The sequence below is a fragment of the Hakea prostrata genome, chromosome 1 (assembly GCF_041222555.1).
Source record: "Hakea prostrata isolate BN-2017 chromosome 1, UWA_Hpros_2, whole genome shotgun sequence".
In the NCBI taxonomy this organism is placed as follows: domain Eukaryota; kingdom Viridiplantae; phylum Streptophyta; class Magnoliopsida; order Proteales; family Proteaceae; genus Hakea; species Hakea prostrata.
The window spans coordinates 4404704-4422304 of NC_142600.1; the positions used below are offsets into that span (position 1 = coordinate 4404704).

The following is a 17601-nucleotide window of genomic DNA, read 5'->3' on the forward strand; positions in this document are numbered from 1 at the left end:
AGAAGGGCTGCTCGGAATGGGGAAAAACTCCACCGCCGGAGCGGAGCTGCCTAGAGTGGGCCGACGAGGAGGTCGTCTTATAAGAGTGGGGTAATGTTACGGTTAGTCCCATATTGAAGCCTTACAAGCTGAAATGTGGGCTGATATATCTCGGCAAACCCCCACTTGGTAAGCCGGTTTTCCAGGTGTTAATCATTTGAAAATTCAATCACATGGGATTATGCTCCTCTCACATGCATTTTGCTACGACACATTTAAAGAGGGGTCCAATTCTAAGCATAAATCATAAGTGAGGGGATGAAAAGGGACCACATGCAATCGTTTATCAACGAGTGTAAAGATTCTAATACGAGATTATTTACTTGATAACGTAAGCAAAGTTTCAACGTCAATTTCACCGAGGATCCCAACTCAAGATTATCATCCACTTGATAATATAAGAGAAGTTTGAGTGTTACGTTCACCTTATGACTCAGTCCAAATTGAACCATAAATCAAGATTGTAACTTACAAGGAAGCATGGAAACCCATGATTTGTGGGCAAAACAACAAATAATATAATTCAAATTTCTATTTAGAGATGTTTTTTTGGTTAAAAATATGTTTTAAAATTCATATGAAAGAAATGATTCAGAATAAAACAAAAAAAACAAAAAAAAAAAAAAATATTATTTTTTTTTTTTTTTTTTTTTGGTAATTCAAATTCATTCAACCAAAGAAGCACAAACATCCGAGTTACAAAGCTTGGATAACCAAGAAGTGGACCTTGGCCAATGAACTCCCCCGCACAGAGACGACCATCCTAGCCGGGGAGTCCAGCACCTAAAGGTTAGTCTCCCTTGGAGAAAAAACAAACACACAATCTAAGAATTTAGAGGCCAAGAAATTGATGTCCTTAACCACATTGTGAATGGATATAGGAACCTCCGCTATACCATTGACGAAGTTGGCTAAGGGTTGGCAATCCACCTCCGCTTTCACCCACCAAAAGCCTTCACCTAGACATTGAAGAAGTCCTTCTCTTAATGCCATGGCCTCACCTTCAATCACCTCAGAAAAATCAGTAGGAATAGAGACTGCAGCCAATTGTTCACCTCTAGAATTCCTTATAATGAAACCCAATCCACCTTTAGAGTTCAACCAAGATGCATCTGAGTTGAGCTTCACATATTCCCTTGAAGGAGGGAGCCAATGCTGTATTTTGCATTTCTTTGCTTCCATTGCTATTGAAGGGCGAGAAGATAAGTACTTGAAGTTACATACCTCAAGCAAATTGGGCCTCTGCTCTCGTACTACATCTTGTGGAGAGGTTTGTTTCCCTTGGAAGATTAATTCATTTCTTGATAGCCATAGTTGCCAACAAATCAAGGCTGCTAGCCCCGCTCGATGACCTTGCTTTTCACCTGGCCAATTCAACTTCATCCAATCCATAACATAAAGCCGAAGTTGTGGTGCTATTGGTGGGGGGGCATAGGAGAAAGTAGAGCCGAACCATACCGATCTAGCAAACGGGCACTCCAAAAATAGATGATCCTCGGACTCCTCAATTTGCCCACATCTTTGACAGGTCGCATCTCTCAGTAAACCTCTTCTTTTTAGATTTACTCCGGTGCTAAGTGCAAAATGACAGGCTCTCCAAATAAAGCTTCTCACCTTTGGAGGGGCATTGCAAGCCCAAACATTCCTCCACAATTGGACTGGGATATTACTCACTATAGACTCTTCTTGTTCATGCTCCTTAAGGTTACATAAGTGGTGATATGCTGATTTTGTTGAGTAAACCCCATTCTTACTTGGACCCCAAACTTGATGATCTTCCAATTGAAACAAACCCAATTTGATTTTCAAAATTTCTTTTGAATCATCAGGATGAAAGGTACTCTGAACATGTATTTTATTATAATTGCAATAGATATGAGCCAGATCAAACATTTGAAAATTCAATCTCGACCTGAATTCTCTTAGCTAAGCTTATTTTCACCATGATCTTCACTAAGCACCTAAATTTGAATCCTAGTAAGTCAACCTAAGCCCAATCTAGCTCTAAGAAGATTAGGTTGGAATGGGTTGACTTTGTTCTTATGCTTGCTACTGTCCCTAACTGACCTTCTCCGTAATTCTACTCGTTACAATTTTAATATAAGATAAATATCTTAAATAAATTGAAAATAAGATGTACCACCGAATAATGAAACTTCCAAATTTGTTACTAAATGTTGTATAAAAAGCAAAGAAGAAAAAAATCCAAAGTTGTTATTTTTAATATCTTTGCAGTTTGCACAGCTTCTCACTAATTAGTTAGTCAACCATGAGGGACAGTCAAACATTTAGGAACCTCACTTAAACTTTAAAGCTTTTTAAAATAATGACTAACAATTTTGACTTTTATTTTTATTTTTCCTTTGATTCTTATTCTTTCCATAAAAATAAATAAATAAATAACCACCAAACTTCTTGTTTAAAAAGAAATCCCACATCGAAATGTTTATTTTAAAAGATCAAGATGCCAATCATTCCCCGATTTGTCTATTATTAGAGATATGATTAAGTTAGTTTAGAGTGTTGATTGCACCATTAATTAGACTCTTCAATCCAGATTATTGTTAATTATACGCGACGAAACAGAACCTTTCTTAAAGGAAATTAATGCAGCAACTGGAGCAGGCCAGTTTCCTTCTGCTTCTACCCAACTGGGGTTCCCGTAAATCAAGGAACAAATTATAGAAAATTAACAACTAATCTTGTCTCTTATATTAGAAAATAATATTTTATTATTATTTTTTCATAGCAGACGAGTTGAATCTACTCATCAGAGTGGTTGAGCATAGACGTGCTTTCCAATTTGATTATCTGAGCACTTTAAAGTCTTGAATTGTCAACTCTTTTCGGTGATTTTGTATTCCTATCGAACGGTTGAGATGTTCAATCATTCTGGATACATAAATATGCATTGCCGTGCTTTAACGTAACGAGTAAATAATTAAACACCGACGTGCTTCCCGATCCAATTCTCTGTATTTGTCAAGTGTGTTTGAAGATTGAAGACGTGGGTGGGGCTAAGGGGATTCATTTTTTCCTTTTGCAGCTTCAACACGTTTTCTTCATTATGTTCATACTTATATTTCTGTTTTTTCGTTTTTTTTTTTTTTTTTTCTTTTCTTTCTGTAGAAGTTCATGTTCATACTAAATTCATGGTTCCTTAGTTCATATACACATTTTAAAAGAATTTAAGGCATATTCTGCGCGTTGTCCCAGTAAGCGACTTGACCAGACTAAACAATTGACTTTTGGAGTTCATGATCACTAAAAATCTGGTAATAAAACGAGAGTTGGAGTAATTATAACGCAGAAATTAAGAACTAAAATATCCTATCTGTGTATTCACAGGATGATCAACCCCTTCCATTGCTCAAAGCTTCCAATTGGGTTGTTTCTTTTGATTGCTCTTGTAGGCTCTGTGTTAACGATTCCAACAGTTGAAGCTAAAATCCGCCGCTACAGGTGGGAGGTTAAGTATGAGTACAAATCCCTGGATTGCTACAAGAAGTTAGCGATCAGCATTAATGGCCAGACACCTGGTCCGTCCATCATTGCACAACAAGGAGATACCGTCATTGTTGAGCTTAAGAACAGTTTACTTACAGAAAATGTGGCAATCCACTGGCATGGGATTCGACAGGTTTGATTCCAGTTCACTGAGTACTTCCTCTTGTTTCAAACTTATTAATTTTGAGATCCTTCCAAGGATCTGCTCAGCTTGCTGATATATGCTTTTAATTTGTTCAGATCGGAACTCCATGGAGTGACGGAACTGAAGGAATTACTCAATGTCCTATATCTCCAGGGGAGATTCATACTTACAAATATGTAGTTGATAGAGTAAGTTATGGCTAAGTTGGTTGACTTTTAACTCGTTCTTGATGTCTTCGAAATTTGTTCTAGCAATACTAGTTTGTATCTCTCTGTTTCAGTCAAACTGATGCCCAATTGAGAAAATGTATAGATTCAGAGTTCCACCATTTCAAAACTCATGTATACAATCTTATCTCTCACGTTGCAGGCTGGAACTTACCTATACCATGCCCATTATGGAATGCAAAGAGAAGCTGGATTGTATGGCTCGATAAAAGTTTCCCTTCCTGATGGAGTTGCAGAGCCCTTCTCTTATGACTATGATAGAAGCATAAACCTAAACGACTGGTACCACCAGAGCACCTATGAACAGGCCACAGGCTTGTCTTCAATACCCTTTGTTTGGGTTGGGGAGCCTCAGGTATATATTTTTTACTTGCGTTCATTTCCATCCCTGCAAGTTCTTACTTAAATCAAACATATATATGATGTGCAATACGCAAGACACCACCATGAGTTTATTAATTCTCTCTCCCTTGACTCTGTTCCAGTCTCTACTGATACAAGGAAGAGGAAGATACAACTGCTCTGTTCTGTCTTCTTCAAGTTTAGAAGCTGGTCTCTGTAATGCCACAAATCCAGACTGCTCTCCTTACGTCATGACAGTAGTTCCAGGGAAGACATATCGACTAAGAATTTCAAGCTTGACTTCTCTATCAGCACTGAATTTTGAAATAGAGGTAAAGAGCCCAATATTCTTCCATGAATTGCATTACCAGAAGCAAAAAATTCCAAGATTATGACCCATATTTGAGTCTGAAAATACTATTGGCTTTTGTTCTACAGGGACATAACATGACGGTGGTGGAAACTGATGGAAGTTATGTTGAGCCCTTTGTTATAAAGAATCTAAATATTTACTCAGGAGAGACATACTCAGTTCTTGTGAAAGCAGATCAAAATTCTTCAAGGAATTACTGGGCAGCTGTAAATGTGATCGGCCGTAAGCCTCAGACACCAACTGGGCTTGGCATCTTCAATTACTACCCAAATCATCCCCGAAAGTCGCCTTCGACAGCTCCTCCAACTGGGCCCCTTTGGAATGACAGCGATTACCGGATGGCTCAGTCTCTCGCCATCAAAGCACGCCAAGGTTACATTGAGTCACCACCTCAGACTTCAGACAGAGTGATCACTTTCCTCAATACCCAAAATCAAATAAATGGCTACAAGAAATGGGCAGTCAACAATGTCTCCTTCACCTTACCCACTACTCCATATCTCATTGCACTCAAGAACAACTGGACTCATGTGTTCGACCAGAATCCACCACCAGAGAATTACAACTCTACAGGTTATGACATCTATAGCATCCCCAAGAACCCTAATGCCACAACCACCAATGCTATCTACAGGTTGAAGTTCAATTCCACTGTAGATATTATCCTGCAAAATGGAAACACCATGAATCCTAACAACAGTGAGACACATCCGTGGCATCTCCATGGACATGATTTTTGGGTTCTGGGTTATGGAAAAGGGAAGTTTGATTCAGTGAATGATCCAAAGAATTTCAATCTCGTCAATCCGATCATGAAGAACACTGTCCCTCTACACACTTACGGATGGACTGCATTGAGATTTCGAGCGGATAATCCAGGTGTCTGGGCTTTCCATTGTCATATTGAATCACATTTTTATATGGGAATGGGTGTGGTGTTTGAAGAAGGTGTGGAGAGGGTTGGAAAGCTTCCCACATCAATCATGGGTTGTGGTGAAACCAAATCATCTATTAGGCCTTGATCTACTAGCTTTTAATTCCATCACCTACATGGGATATATATACAAGGTAGCATTATATGTTCTCGTATATACAAAGATGTCCAAGGCACTTTGGAGATCAATCACACGAAATTAATCTACCATGAGACCATAAGTACTGTGGATTGGGCTAACCTCCTAGAGCACAGCCTTCGTTAGATCCCCCAACAGAAAAGGGAAAGTAGGGCATTTTTTAAATTTATTTGTAATTACTTTTTACGCATGTAACCTTTCTTTTTCTTTGTGTGTGTGAGTGTGGAAAGATGAGTTCATTGAAATTCAAAGATTTTGATTGTCCTTCCTTTTTCTTATGATGCTTTCTTACGATGTCTTTGTTGGGTTCAGCCCTGTTATTTGTACCTTCTCCCCCCACCCCTTTTTCTTCTTTAAATTAATAAATTTTTACATTCATCCCAAAAAAAATTATCCACTAAAATAGTCCTAAGGGGGGAGGGGAATTAAGAGAGTTTGCCGAAAAAAAGCATGAGATGGACATCAACAACATTATTAGATTCTCTTAAGGTATGACAAATATGAATATCCGAGAATTTAGAGATCAACAATCTAGCATCTTGTATTATGTGATGTATATCTTCCAAGCCGACTGCCACTGGTTGTTCTAGAGAAGTTGAGTTGCATATGAGAAAAGCTGTTGAATTTCGTCAAATTCTACAGTTTGTGATTCTCACGCTACTCCACCAAACCCACTTTATTATTTTGATGATCCTCTGCTCCATCTACATTGATCTTTATCCATGAGTTTTGAGGAAGTATTCATTTTATATGGTGAGAAACTCCATTATCAGTTTGAGTTGAGGTTTACTAGTGGTATGAAACTCTGTGGTATAAGACTTTGTAGCCAACTAAAGTTTTTTCAGGGGAGAATTAATATTAATATGAGCGAGGCTTCCCCCTTGGCTCCGAGGGAATTCGAACTTTGACCTTTGAAGTGTTGGTCTTTTACCAACTGAGCCACCCCTCGAAGTTAAGACTTTGTAGCTTCAGCTAGATGATGAGATCCATAAGTAATTCCTTTACATTCAGCCAAAGCACCCAAAAATCATTCAGTTGTAGGAGCAATGTCTTCCTTAAAAAAAATTTGTCAGAAAACCGCAAATGGAGGGGTGTCTCCAAATCCTATAAATTGTCTTGCAGTAAGTTGAATACATTGAACGCTACTTGACATTGCAAAAGCACATGATCTTAGGGCCCCTTTTTTTCATAAAAATAGAGATTCAAATCCGGATCATGACATACCCGTGGTGAAAACCTAGCAGAAACCGACACGTTTAGTGTAAAAGGTGAATCGAGATTTATGGGTAAGGGGTGAAATCCAGAGATTTCAAAAAAGCTATACAATTGTATATTCACAAAAATCATGTCGATCAAATAAATTTTTAAGATGAATTCACAAATTTCATTCCACAACCAAACACTTAATTTTATAAATTATAACTCCATAGATTTGAAGTCTATAGATTTGAAATCTCTAGATATTTGAAATCTCCAGACTCATGTAACCAAACAGGCCCTTAGGAAATGCCACTTGTTTGATCTAGGCTACGTTTGTTTGCTGGAATAAAGGTGAGGGGGGTGGGAAAATTCTTGAAAAGAATGCAGATTTCTTACTTTTCCCTAAAATCCCAAAGTGATAGATTGTTTGGTTGCTTGGGGTGGGAAAGTGAGAGACAAGTTTAAGGAAACTTGTCTATTGATGTGGCAACTCAACTTTCCCACCCCAAGCCATTTTAAAACTCCACATATTTGGTAGGACTTTATAGGAAAGTTGGAAAAAGTAAAAAATAGGACCCACGATTATCACTTTTCCACAAACCCCTCCTTTCCTTTTTTAATCTTCTCCCTCACCCCACTACACATGGGACCCACATTTTTTTTTTTTTCCTATTCCTTTTTTCCACCCCACTTTTGCAAACAAACACAGCCCTAAGGATTAGACAAAAATCCTACCTAACATTACTATTTTGTAATCTAGATTGAACTCAAACATATTTGAACCAATATAAATTGACCAATGACGAGGTTTTATTCACATCCCTAGTCCATTTTGTTTGGTTAACAAAGTTTATTCATTATGCCAAGAAAACAACAAGTCCTTTATAAAAATCTAGGACCCAAGAACTGAAAACAAGCCAGAAAGTCCGACTTGACACGAACAAAGCCTCTTGTATTAAAGCATGGAGCAAGCCATTATCTAAGCCTGCTGTACTATAATTGAAAGCATACTTCAATTCAATTTATTTGTTTGACTTATTTGCACTAAATATATGTTAAGGTCAAGGTTGTTGTGAACCAAGAGGTGTGGTGTGACACAATTTCCACGAAAAATTACAGGAATTTTTTGTCCTATGAAAATCTGGACATAGAGAAAAAGTGTACGAGTACGACCGGGTCAAGAGTCTTTTGGTTTTTGGTTTTGGGGTTTTGTTGAAGTCAAAGATTCAATAGAATCAGGTACGTACCATTTACTCCAAAATTGACACTTCAATTTCGAGGTTATCTTTGCTCACCTATAATGATTTCGCAATCTTTGACTCCATGTATATATAACAGTTATTTACCCTTTTCATTGACCTTGACTCATTAATAATTTTACTACCAAAAGAAAGAAAGACCTTGACCCCATTTTTATTTTCTCTTTGGCCTTTTTTTCTCTTCTTTCTTTTTATTACTAAGTAAAATCATTACAGAGGGAAAAAAAGGTAAAAAAAATTTTAAATATCCCTACCTTTTCTAGCCGTGTGAAATAATATAAGTTGACAATTAGACCCATGGAAGAATCAAATGGATAAATCAAATTATCAATTATATTTAACACAATTTGATTTTAGGATCAAAGAGTCAAAAGAAAATTTTCAATTTAGGGTTGGTGGGGTTTAAATTCGGGTTGAGTCACTTTTGACTTTTGAGGCTATTGCCATCTCATTATCAAATCATTTCAGCCATTTTGAAGTTGAAATGTATACTTAGGCTTGAATCTTGTATTTTTGTGGGTTCGACTTTTGTTAAGACATATTAATATCCCATCCCCCGGCTTAATGAAAAGTCCCTTTGAACCAAAAAAAAAATTCATGTTTAACCTTTTTCAATTGGGTCATAATAGGTTGGGCTTTTTAATTGTTTGGTTCAGTCCACTCAGTTCAAGTTAATGAGCCACCAACAGGTTGGGCAGAAACAGCCTGAAACTGTACATTCCAGTTTACTATCTTCTATATGATATTATCCCTCTTTGAGTGTTGAGTTCTTCCAAACCATCGCTCGACCTTGCTTCGGCCATGGCCACTTCTTATTTCACCCCTCTATTTCGATACACTAGCACGCTAAATGTTACGAATTTCATAATCGCACGTTCAATCTATGATAATTACCTCCTCTAGAAGACCCAGATCCATTCGCCGATTGAAAGTCAATACCTGATTGAATGTTGAAGAATGTTGTTGGTCATGAAGAATGTCTGAAACCTTTGTTCCCAAGCTTGGATTCGCACTAGCAGACTTGTAAAGGCTTGGATTACAACTCCAAAGAACCCTCTTTGAAGGGTTCTTGGGCTTGTGGTTGCTAAGTGTTTTATATTAGTTTCTTTAGTGAATTCCTCAAGAAATGTCAGTGATCTAGTGGAAAAACAACAAACGGAAGCTAAGCATTTTAACTACCACCACAAGTATGTTTAGATTTAGATGTCGCGCTAATCTGGCCATTTGTTTTGAAAAGGTAACTTAGGCCCCATTATTTCATCAACATTTTGTTTGTGGTAATGAAGGAAGCTGAGCATTTCTAACTTCCACCACAAGTATGTTTAGATTTACATGTCACGCTAATCTAGCCATTTGTTTTGAAAAAAAGAGTAATCTTTAGGGCTTCCATTATTTCTCATCAACATTTTGTTTGTTGATGTAATATTTTTTTTCCACTCTATCTCTTTTCAAATTCTCACTAATTGGTGAAATTTTTTGGAGAAGTTTGGGATACAATAAAAATGAGGCCAACATTTGAAACTTTTTCTTTTACCGTCTCCTATCCCACTATATGGGTCCTATATATCTATATTTTTCATTCCTTCTCATTCACCCCACTTTTGCAAACAAACCATGCCTTAAAAAAAAATGTAGCAACTGAAGTCGGTTACTTCTGGTTTCTCATTTACTAATAATATATGATGATGGTGATACAATGCATCATAAGACCTAAACCAATATAGATCTTGATAAATTTAGGAACAAATTATGGGAATCAATAGTTATTCTATATATTATTTTATTATAATATATTATTATTATTATTGACTTTTTTTTTCTGTAACAGCTAATTATATATATTATGAATAGAGGTATTACATAATAGGTGGACTACACCCCAGGCCCCAAGGGGCTGAAATTGATTACATCTGCTTGGACGTTGTAGTACACACTTTTGATTTGAATATTCCCACTCCAACAATTTGTCTTTTTTATTTAGTTAATAGTTTTTCTTTCAACTGCTCACATAAAAAGTAAATAAAACAATAATAACAATAATATTAATATCGTAAAGAAAACCATAAAAATTAAGGAAAATCTATTTTATAATACTTTATGACAAGCAAGATGATCAGACATGGTAACTCGAAATAAAAATAAAAAAACAAGATGATCAGCAAGGAGAAAGATAAAGGAAGCAAATGAGAAGATGCCAGTGATTTTACAAACATGTAAACCATCCTTGTCATTTAGGTTTAAAAAAACATAATTTTGAAAAGTCAACATGAATTGAAAGTTCTAACTTTAAGAAGCATGCATAAGGGTCTGTTCTGCAGTTCTGGTGGAATATATATTGAAGTTCGGAGTAACGAAGTTGCAAAAGAAAAATCTAGCTCAGTTTGAGAACTGAGTATCTGAGGATTAAGAAGATGATCTTTCGATTCCATTGCTCAAAGCTAATAACAGAGTGATCACCTTCCTCAACACACAAAATCTAATAGATGGCTATTTGAAATGGGCTGTCAACAATGTCTCCTTCACTTTTCCCGATACTCCATATCTAATTGCACTCAAGGAGAACTGGACTCATGTGTTCGACCAGAATCCACCACCAGAGAGTTACAACTCTACAGATTTTGACATCTATAGCATCCCCAAGAACCCTAATGCTACAACCACCAATGCTCTACAGGTTGAAGTTCAATTCCACTGTAGATATTATCCTGCAAAATGGAAACACCATGAATCCTAACAACAGTGAGACACATCCATGGCATCTCCATGGACATAATTTTTGGGTTCTGGGTTATGGAAAAGGGAACTTTGATCGGTGAATGATCCAAACAAGTTCAATCTTGTCAATCCGATCATGAAGAACACGGTCCCTCTACACACTTATGGATCGACTGCATTAAGATTTCGAGCAGATAATCCAGGCGTCTGGGCTTTCCATTGTCATATTGAATCACATTTCTATTTGGGAATGGGTGTCGTGTTTGCAGAAGGTGTGGAGAGGGTTGGAAAGCTTCCCACATCAATCATGGGCTGTGGCGAAACCAAATCATTTATTAGGCCTTAATCTAAAGAAAAAAAAAGAAAAATATTCCTAGAGAATAGAAAATATAAATATTTCTTTGAAAAAAAATAATTTAGCTCTCTGTTATCCAACATTTGTATACTTCACATGCATTATAGAGATAAATTACCGAAACAAAAAGAGGAGAAACATTCATACTTGGGTAAATTTTTGTTTGCTGCTATATAGGTATCTTCTACGTGGTCTTCAGATCGTGACACGTGGTGTTTTAGATATCTGATGATGATTATAATCTATTTACTTTTACAATTAAAAGTCTTAAAAATATTAGGTGTCACGATCTGAGGACCACACTGGATACACTGGAGATATCGTATGACAATTTTTCAAAGGTTCTAATTTGGTGGTTGGACTTTTAAACTTTTGTATGGATTATAGGTGTCACAATGTCTCTTATTTATAAGATGATTTGGATTACACATAGACTTAAATTTAGTCTATATCAATATTCCTACATAAGTCAACAAACACAACAAGGTGAATGCCTATAATCCAGGTTTCATTTGCTATTTGCTTTAGATTAAATTGGGACGACATTTGCCTTGACTGTGACGATTCTGTAAAGGAAGACAAAATGGTGACTGGATTCAAATAGATTGCCAATAAAAGAATTAAAACTTAATGATTTATATCATGTGTATAGTTCGTTAGAATATGTTATTCAATATAAGATGTTTTGGTTAATAAGTACTCTTTTGAAGATGTTAGTTCAAGAATTATTTGGTGGTTAACTTTCTAAACTTTGTTATGAAAGATAATGACAGTATTTCAATTGAAATTGATTGATTGTACATTTTAGTTGAAATTTTAGCAAAAGAAAATATGGTTCTATCGCAAGAATGTGTGACCAGTGTCTAATGCTTGCATCTAGTATTTAACTATTTAAGGGGTGAAAAATTTAAACGCACTTGGGCCAACTTGCATCCCTCCATGACAAACCCTAACCCAATACCCCTAGATAGGGATTTCAATCTTGAATATACTCTACAACCCTAGCTATGTTTTATCGGAGAATTGATTATTGATTTATCAATCTCAAAGAATTAAAGGTAACCGTTTTAAAACTTTTCATCTTACACAACCAACAATTTGAGGGATTCACATAAGAACGCTAGATTTCTTTGAGACTAAGATTGTGCCCCCTATAATAGACTAGATTGTTGCATTCCCTTCTAGTGCAAACAAGCCAAATTTCTTCGAAGTTAAGAGTCTTTAGAGATAAGAAGTCTAGCATTTAAGATTGTGGGGTCATTGAAAGAAATCTTCGGCTAAGAAATAAGAAAATAAAAATCTAAGATCTCCTAATTATCTTCAATGGTAGTTGAAGTCTTAGAAAAATCTGGGAGTTTCTTCAATATGAATTGGAATTATAGAACAATGAAATTGAAGGGATTGATATGACTATTGAAGTGGGAATATTGTGTATGTCTTTAAGGTTAGTATTGTATTTTTTTGTCCAACTTAAAAAAAAATTAGCAACAGAATATAGCCGAATAGGTCAAATCGGCAGGCTAAACCAAAAGTCAACCTGACCCTATTAAGGCTTTTTTTTTTTTTTTTTTTGATGAATAAATAATATATTAAAAACAACAAGCAACACTACAGGAGAAGATTACAGAGGAACTGAAGAAGGGGGGAAGAGCAAGGAGCTTAAGACGGGGGTTGAAAGAGCAGCTTAGACCCCAAAAACCAACAATTAACATATTTCTAGCGTTGTCGGCAACAGGGAGATAGGAGAGGCATAGCAATCTAAAAGATACATTAAAGTAGATGACTTTCCAAATCAAGTCTAAGGCTAATTATTTTATAACCTAAACTAGAGGACTAAGCATCGACCATATCTAAACCGATTGAGACCTGTAAGGTCTTGTTAACATCCCTAACTCATTCCAAAAAAAATTAGCCGTTTATAATAATTGAAAATTACTTGAAGTCAATTTTTTTTTTTCAATTATATCTTTAAAGTCAAGGGTCTGATGAACTAAAAGGTATGACACAATTTCAAAGAAGTTTACAAAGGCAGGAAAAAGTGTACTGGATCAAAAGACTTTCTTTTTGGGTTTTTGCTGAAGTGAAAGATTTTAAAAGAATCCTTAGAAAAAGAAATAATAGAATCACCATTAGGCCTAGAAGTGACCACTTTGATTTCGAGCTTATCTTGCTTCCTAAAATGATTTGGTAATCTTTGACTCTTATGTAAATTTATAAAATGGTGGAGCATTCTCTTATACGGATATACGAAATTGATTCATTGAGAATTGATATATAACTGCCATGTTTGACGTTTAATTTATTGTATTTTCCTTTTTACTGAGCTTGACTGGTATCCTTGCTGTTTGAAAAAGATAAAAAGAAGACCTTGACTGATAATGGCATAGTTTTTAACCATAAACATAATAACCAGTGATTGTTCATTCGTGGACCATCTTTACCATGTGTGATGTACCAAGTTGAGGATTCTCTTAATTATATTTTCTATTTTTTTCTTGAATATATTCATAAATATATGTTCTCATTATATTATGAATTATATTTAACACTATTTAATTTTATGATTAGAGTAACAAATTCAAACATAGATCATTAGTAAAATTTCGAGGATGATATAATTTGGTTTTTAATGGTTCGGTTTAGTTTGGTTAGCTAAGTTAATGGACCACTAATTGGTTAGACGGAGACATCCGAGGACCACTAATATGTTCGACGGGGACATCCGAGAAATGATCGATTTTTCAATACCAAACCCGTACGCTATTCAATTAGCCTTGGATTTGACCATGTTTTTATCTTAATTGGCCGGTTTGGTTCGGTTTCAATAAGGTCGCATAATTTACATCCATACTACACAGTCGGTCCACAACAAGCTGGACACCCACAGTCAGGTCTGGCCCATCTCATTTTATAAGGTCCAAATGTGGAGCCCAGTCATAGACTGGCCCATAAAATTTGGCACGTCTTGGACTGGGCCGGGACCTAACCCGGTAGCCTTTGTTTGGAATTGTTTTTCTGAGCACATGATTCCATCTAAATGGTTTATATAGTTAATAAATTTTCTTTCTCAAGATTGTAATGAAGGGTATTACAGTAAATTAACAATTAATTTTGGGTTCTACAATCAAAATCTGACCCGAAACAGAGAGGATTTTTTTTTTTTCCCCGGATAAAAGGAAAGCAATGGGTTCTCTTCTACAAGTAAGGTTTAAAGTATCTCACGATACTAGCTGATATGTATCTATATTTTACACAATCGATACGATACATTTCAATACTTGTCTCTACTAAATTGCACTAAAATACATTAGTCAGAATAATACAATATTCGATATGGGATGATATATCTCTTAAAATCAACTGACCGATACAATACTCGATATCGATACTTTAAATCTTGCCAACAAGACATTTGGGTAACAAAAAGCTCAGATTCCCCTTCTAAGTTCAGGCGTTAAGCTGTGTTAAGTCATAATTGGCACCCTCTTGATTGGTAGGCACGTGCGAACAACTTGGTGGGGTCTCCACCTGCTCACGTGACATGATTGATTGCATATCTGGGCCTCCCATTCCCTGCCGACATCAACACCAACATCCACACTTAAGTCTTTAGTGGGGGCCCATCATGAATGAAGTTGTCACTGGGCCAACTAATGGGCCTGCGATCCATCACGATAAAGAGAGAGAGAATAAAACCTGAATTAGAGGATATGAAGAAGGTGGCATGAGAGCAGAGAGCAAATCACTGGATGTGTAACCCTGGGGCCAAGTTGGAAGATTCCCATCGCTTGTGCTGCTGACGTTGCAATCTCCCATTCCTCGTGGGTCCACATTTAAGCTTGTCCCATGAGACAACGTGTCATATAATGAGGATGGCTGATCCCTGTACATTTTTAACCCAAAATTATTTTCTATGACCTGGGCTTGGCATGGCTTGGCTGGGCTGGATTGGGCTTTCAAAGAACTCAGAGAAATGAACCCTAAATTGCATACCTTAGAGGAACCATAGAGTCAGATCCAAGGTACATTTGGTTAGATTGATGAGTGTTCTCAGGCAACCAACCAACCACATCATTCCCAAATGTTGTAGGCATTCCCTCTTGAGAATCCAAATACATCTGCATTAATGGCAAGGCAAGGGAGAGAGAATATCATCATCTATAAGGAGAGAGCAAGCAAGAAATATAAAGATAAAGGACCCATATGAAAGGGAAATAGTTTTGTTTCTCACCTGGATATTATTGGATTGATCATAAGATGATAGATGGTTTTCTAGTAGAAATTTCTGCAAAAACAATTAAGTTTTAGAGAAAGGGCATGAGAGCTTAATCTACTTGTAAACAAAGGGATCAGAATCTGTAATATATCCACCTTTCTTTGTGTAACACGAGCCAATGCATCCATCAGCTGACTCTCACATGATTCAAATTCTTCAATTGAGGTGAGCTTCAATGGGTCCGGCTCAAACATACTTAGTTTAAATTAAATGAAATTAAGGAAGGTAATAAGTCAGTAATTGGTATGGCAAGATCGAGAAGGTATAAATGATGTTTTTGGCCTTTCAAGTATTACCTTAATTGTTCCTCGGCCATATGAAGCTGTTGTTGGAATCTACTAACTTCTTGTTGGAGTTCCTAGAAAAGAAATCAATGGAATTCTAAGAATCATATGGAGTAGAGACATGCTTTTAATTAGAAGATAAGATGTGTATTTTACCTCTACGTTAGAGTTAACAGCTCCAGGACTGATTCAAAACATATTTAAGGGAACAAAAAATAGAGATTAAATCTCCATTAGATTAATCAAATATGAAAAAGAAAAATTAAAAAGCTTCCAAGCAAGAGAAGGGAAGAACAAACTTGGCTAGTTGGAGAGCTGCATCATTTTCGCTCTTGAGTTTCTTTAATGTCCTAATCAAATACTGGAAACACGACAAATATGTGAATTCACGTGGATATATAATCAAACACTGAGAATGAATTAAATCAAAGTGGGTTTAATCTTCAATATGATTACCTCTCGATTATGAACAGTCCTGCAAATCAATCAAAACCCAGATTAGAACATGAATAACGAGAAGGATAAAATCTAAAATGAACAGAAATGGATTTGGGAATTAACTTCATTACCTTCCTATGTCATGGTCAGGGAGATTTATGTATCTGGTAAACACATCTTCAATCCTAATGGAAAAAAAGAGAGAGAGGAAAAAGGAAGAAAGAAAAAGAAAAAAACCAGACCCATTAAATAAATGCCTTGTTCTTGTATGGAAAGGAAATGCATAGGGCAGTGTTAATTAACCTCTTTTTGCCGGAGAAATGACTGAGGCGGCCGGAGGGAGAGAACATGATGAGGGCAATATCGATGTCACAGAGGATGGAGAGCTCGTAAGCTTTCTTAATGAGTCCATTCCTACGTTTGGAGAAGGTGACCTGACGATTTGTGGTGTTCTCTATTCTTTTAATCTGGAGTTTAACACGACCCATTTAGGTTTAGATCTAAGAAAAGGAAGTTTGGTTGTAAGAACAGACAATGACAGACAAAAACACACCAGACAGAAGGGAGAGAATAGACAATTCTGGGGAAGTATTTGGTGAAAGGAAGAAATAAAAGCAAAGAGCCAAATGAAGGATTAAAGAAGAGCTAGCTAGCGAAAAGGAAGGAAGTTATGGATGTAAGAGAGAGGACAACACAGAGAGAGACGCGAAGAAGTAGGAGATATCAAAGGATGTAAGTAAAGAAAGAACGGGTCGAAGTGGGAAGATGAAGCTTTCGGGGCTGCCTTATCTGCCTTGAAAGGTGGAGCTTTGATTGGGCTCGAGAATGGCGAGACGAACACAAAACACTGACGGTTAACAGTTTCAGAGTCTTATCTGTCGATGGGTTTTGTGTTGGGTTTTGGTTCCATCCACACTCTTCTCCTCTTCACACATTATAGCCGTTGAAACTCAACAATGGAGCCTCGCCTCTTCTTCAAAACTGCTACGTTTCTTTCTTGCATGGATGTAACTCTCCAGAGTTTCTGGGTCGTTTTATGAGTTGCGGGGTCCACCTGTTGCATACAAGATCCATATTCCATGGATGTCATCTTCATATGCTTTTTGGGACCCACATTAAGACTTGACCTTGACCTCGTCAAAATCCTTTTCATGCAGGTTTCATCATACACGATAATGGATATAGGTATCAGGTGGCAAAGTTTACAAGATTACTTGGACCCACCAACCCACTACATTGCGGAGGTCGTCCACGTGGATTTCTTTTTTTGTATAAGATATTTCGAGGTAATTTTTCCTAGTCGATCATTTATCTTCCCTATTTGGATGGCTTATTAATTTCTTTGGTTATTACCATAAAAATGTTATT

General features: G+C 36.6%; 3 protein-coding genes across 3 annotated transcripts; 1 reads left to right on the forward strand and 2 right to left on the reverse strand.

Annotated features, from left to right (window-relative positions):
- Window positions 1-822: 822 nt before the first annotated feature.
- On the reverse strand, window positions 823-1221 carry LOC149026824 (uncharacterized). Its single transcript, XM_089153761.1, has one exon. It carries the CDS (start codon window positions 1219-1221, stop codon window positions 823-825), a length of 399 nt encoding a protein of 132 aa, XP_089009887.1.
- Window positions 1222-2990: 1769 nt separating this feature from the next.
- Window positions 2991-6063, forward strand: LOC149026825 (Cupredoxin superfamily protein). The gene is made up of 5 exons (XM_089145911.1): window positions 2991-3679; window positions 3787-3879; window positions 4061-4273; window positions 4404-4592; window positions 4699-6063. Exons 1-5 carry the CDS (start codon window positions 3389-3391, stop codon window positions 5653-5655), a joined length of 1743 nt encoding a protein of 580 aa, XP_089002037.1. The 5' UTR covers window positions 2991-3388; the 3' UTR covers window positions 5656-6063.
- An 8619-nt stretch (window positions 6064-14682) lies between these two features.
- On the reverse strand, window positions 14683-16721 carry LOC149026826 (agamous-like MADS-box protein AGL104). Its single transcript, XM_089153774.1, has 11 exons — window positions 16537-16721; window positions 16365-16418; window positions 16252-16270; window positions 16095-16156; window positions 15952-15979; window positions 15808-15869; window positions 15607-15706; window positions 15467-15520; window positions 15229-15353; window positions 14932-15118; window positions 14683-14808 (listed from the first exon to the last, which is right to left on the reverse strand). The coding sequence occupies exons 1-11, from the start codon at window positions 16719-16721 to the stop codon at window positions 14683-14685; spliced, it is 1002 nt and encodes a 333-aa protein (XP_089009900.1).
- Window positions 16722-17601: the final 880 nt, after the last annotated feature.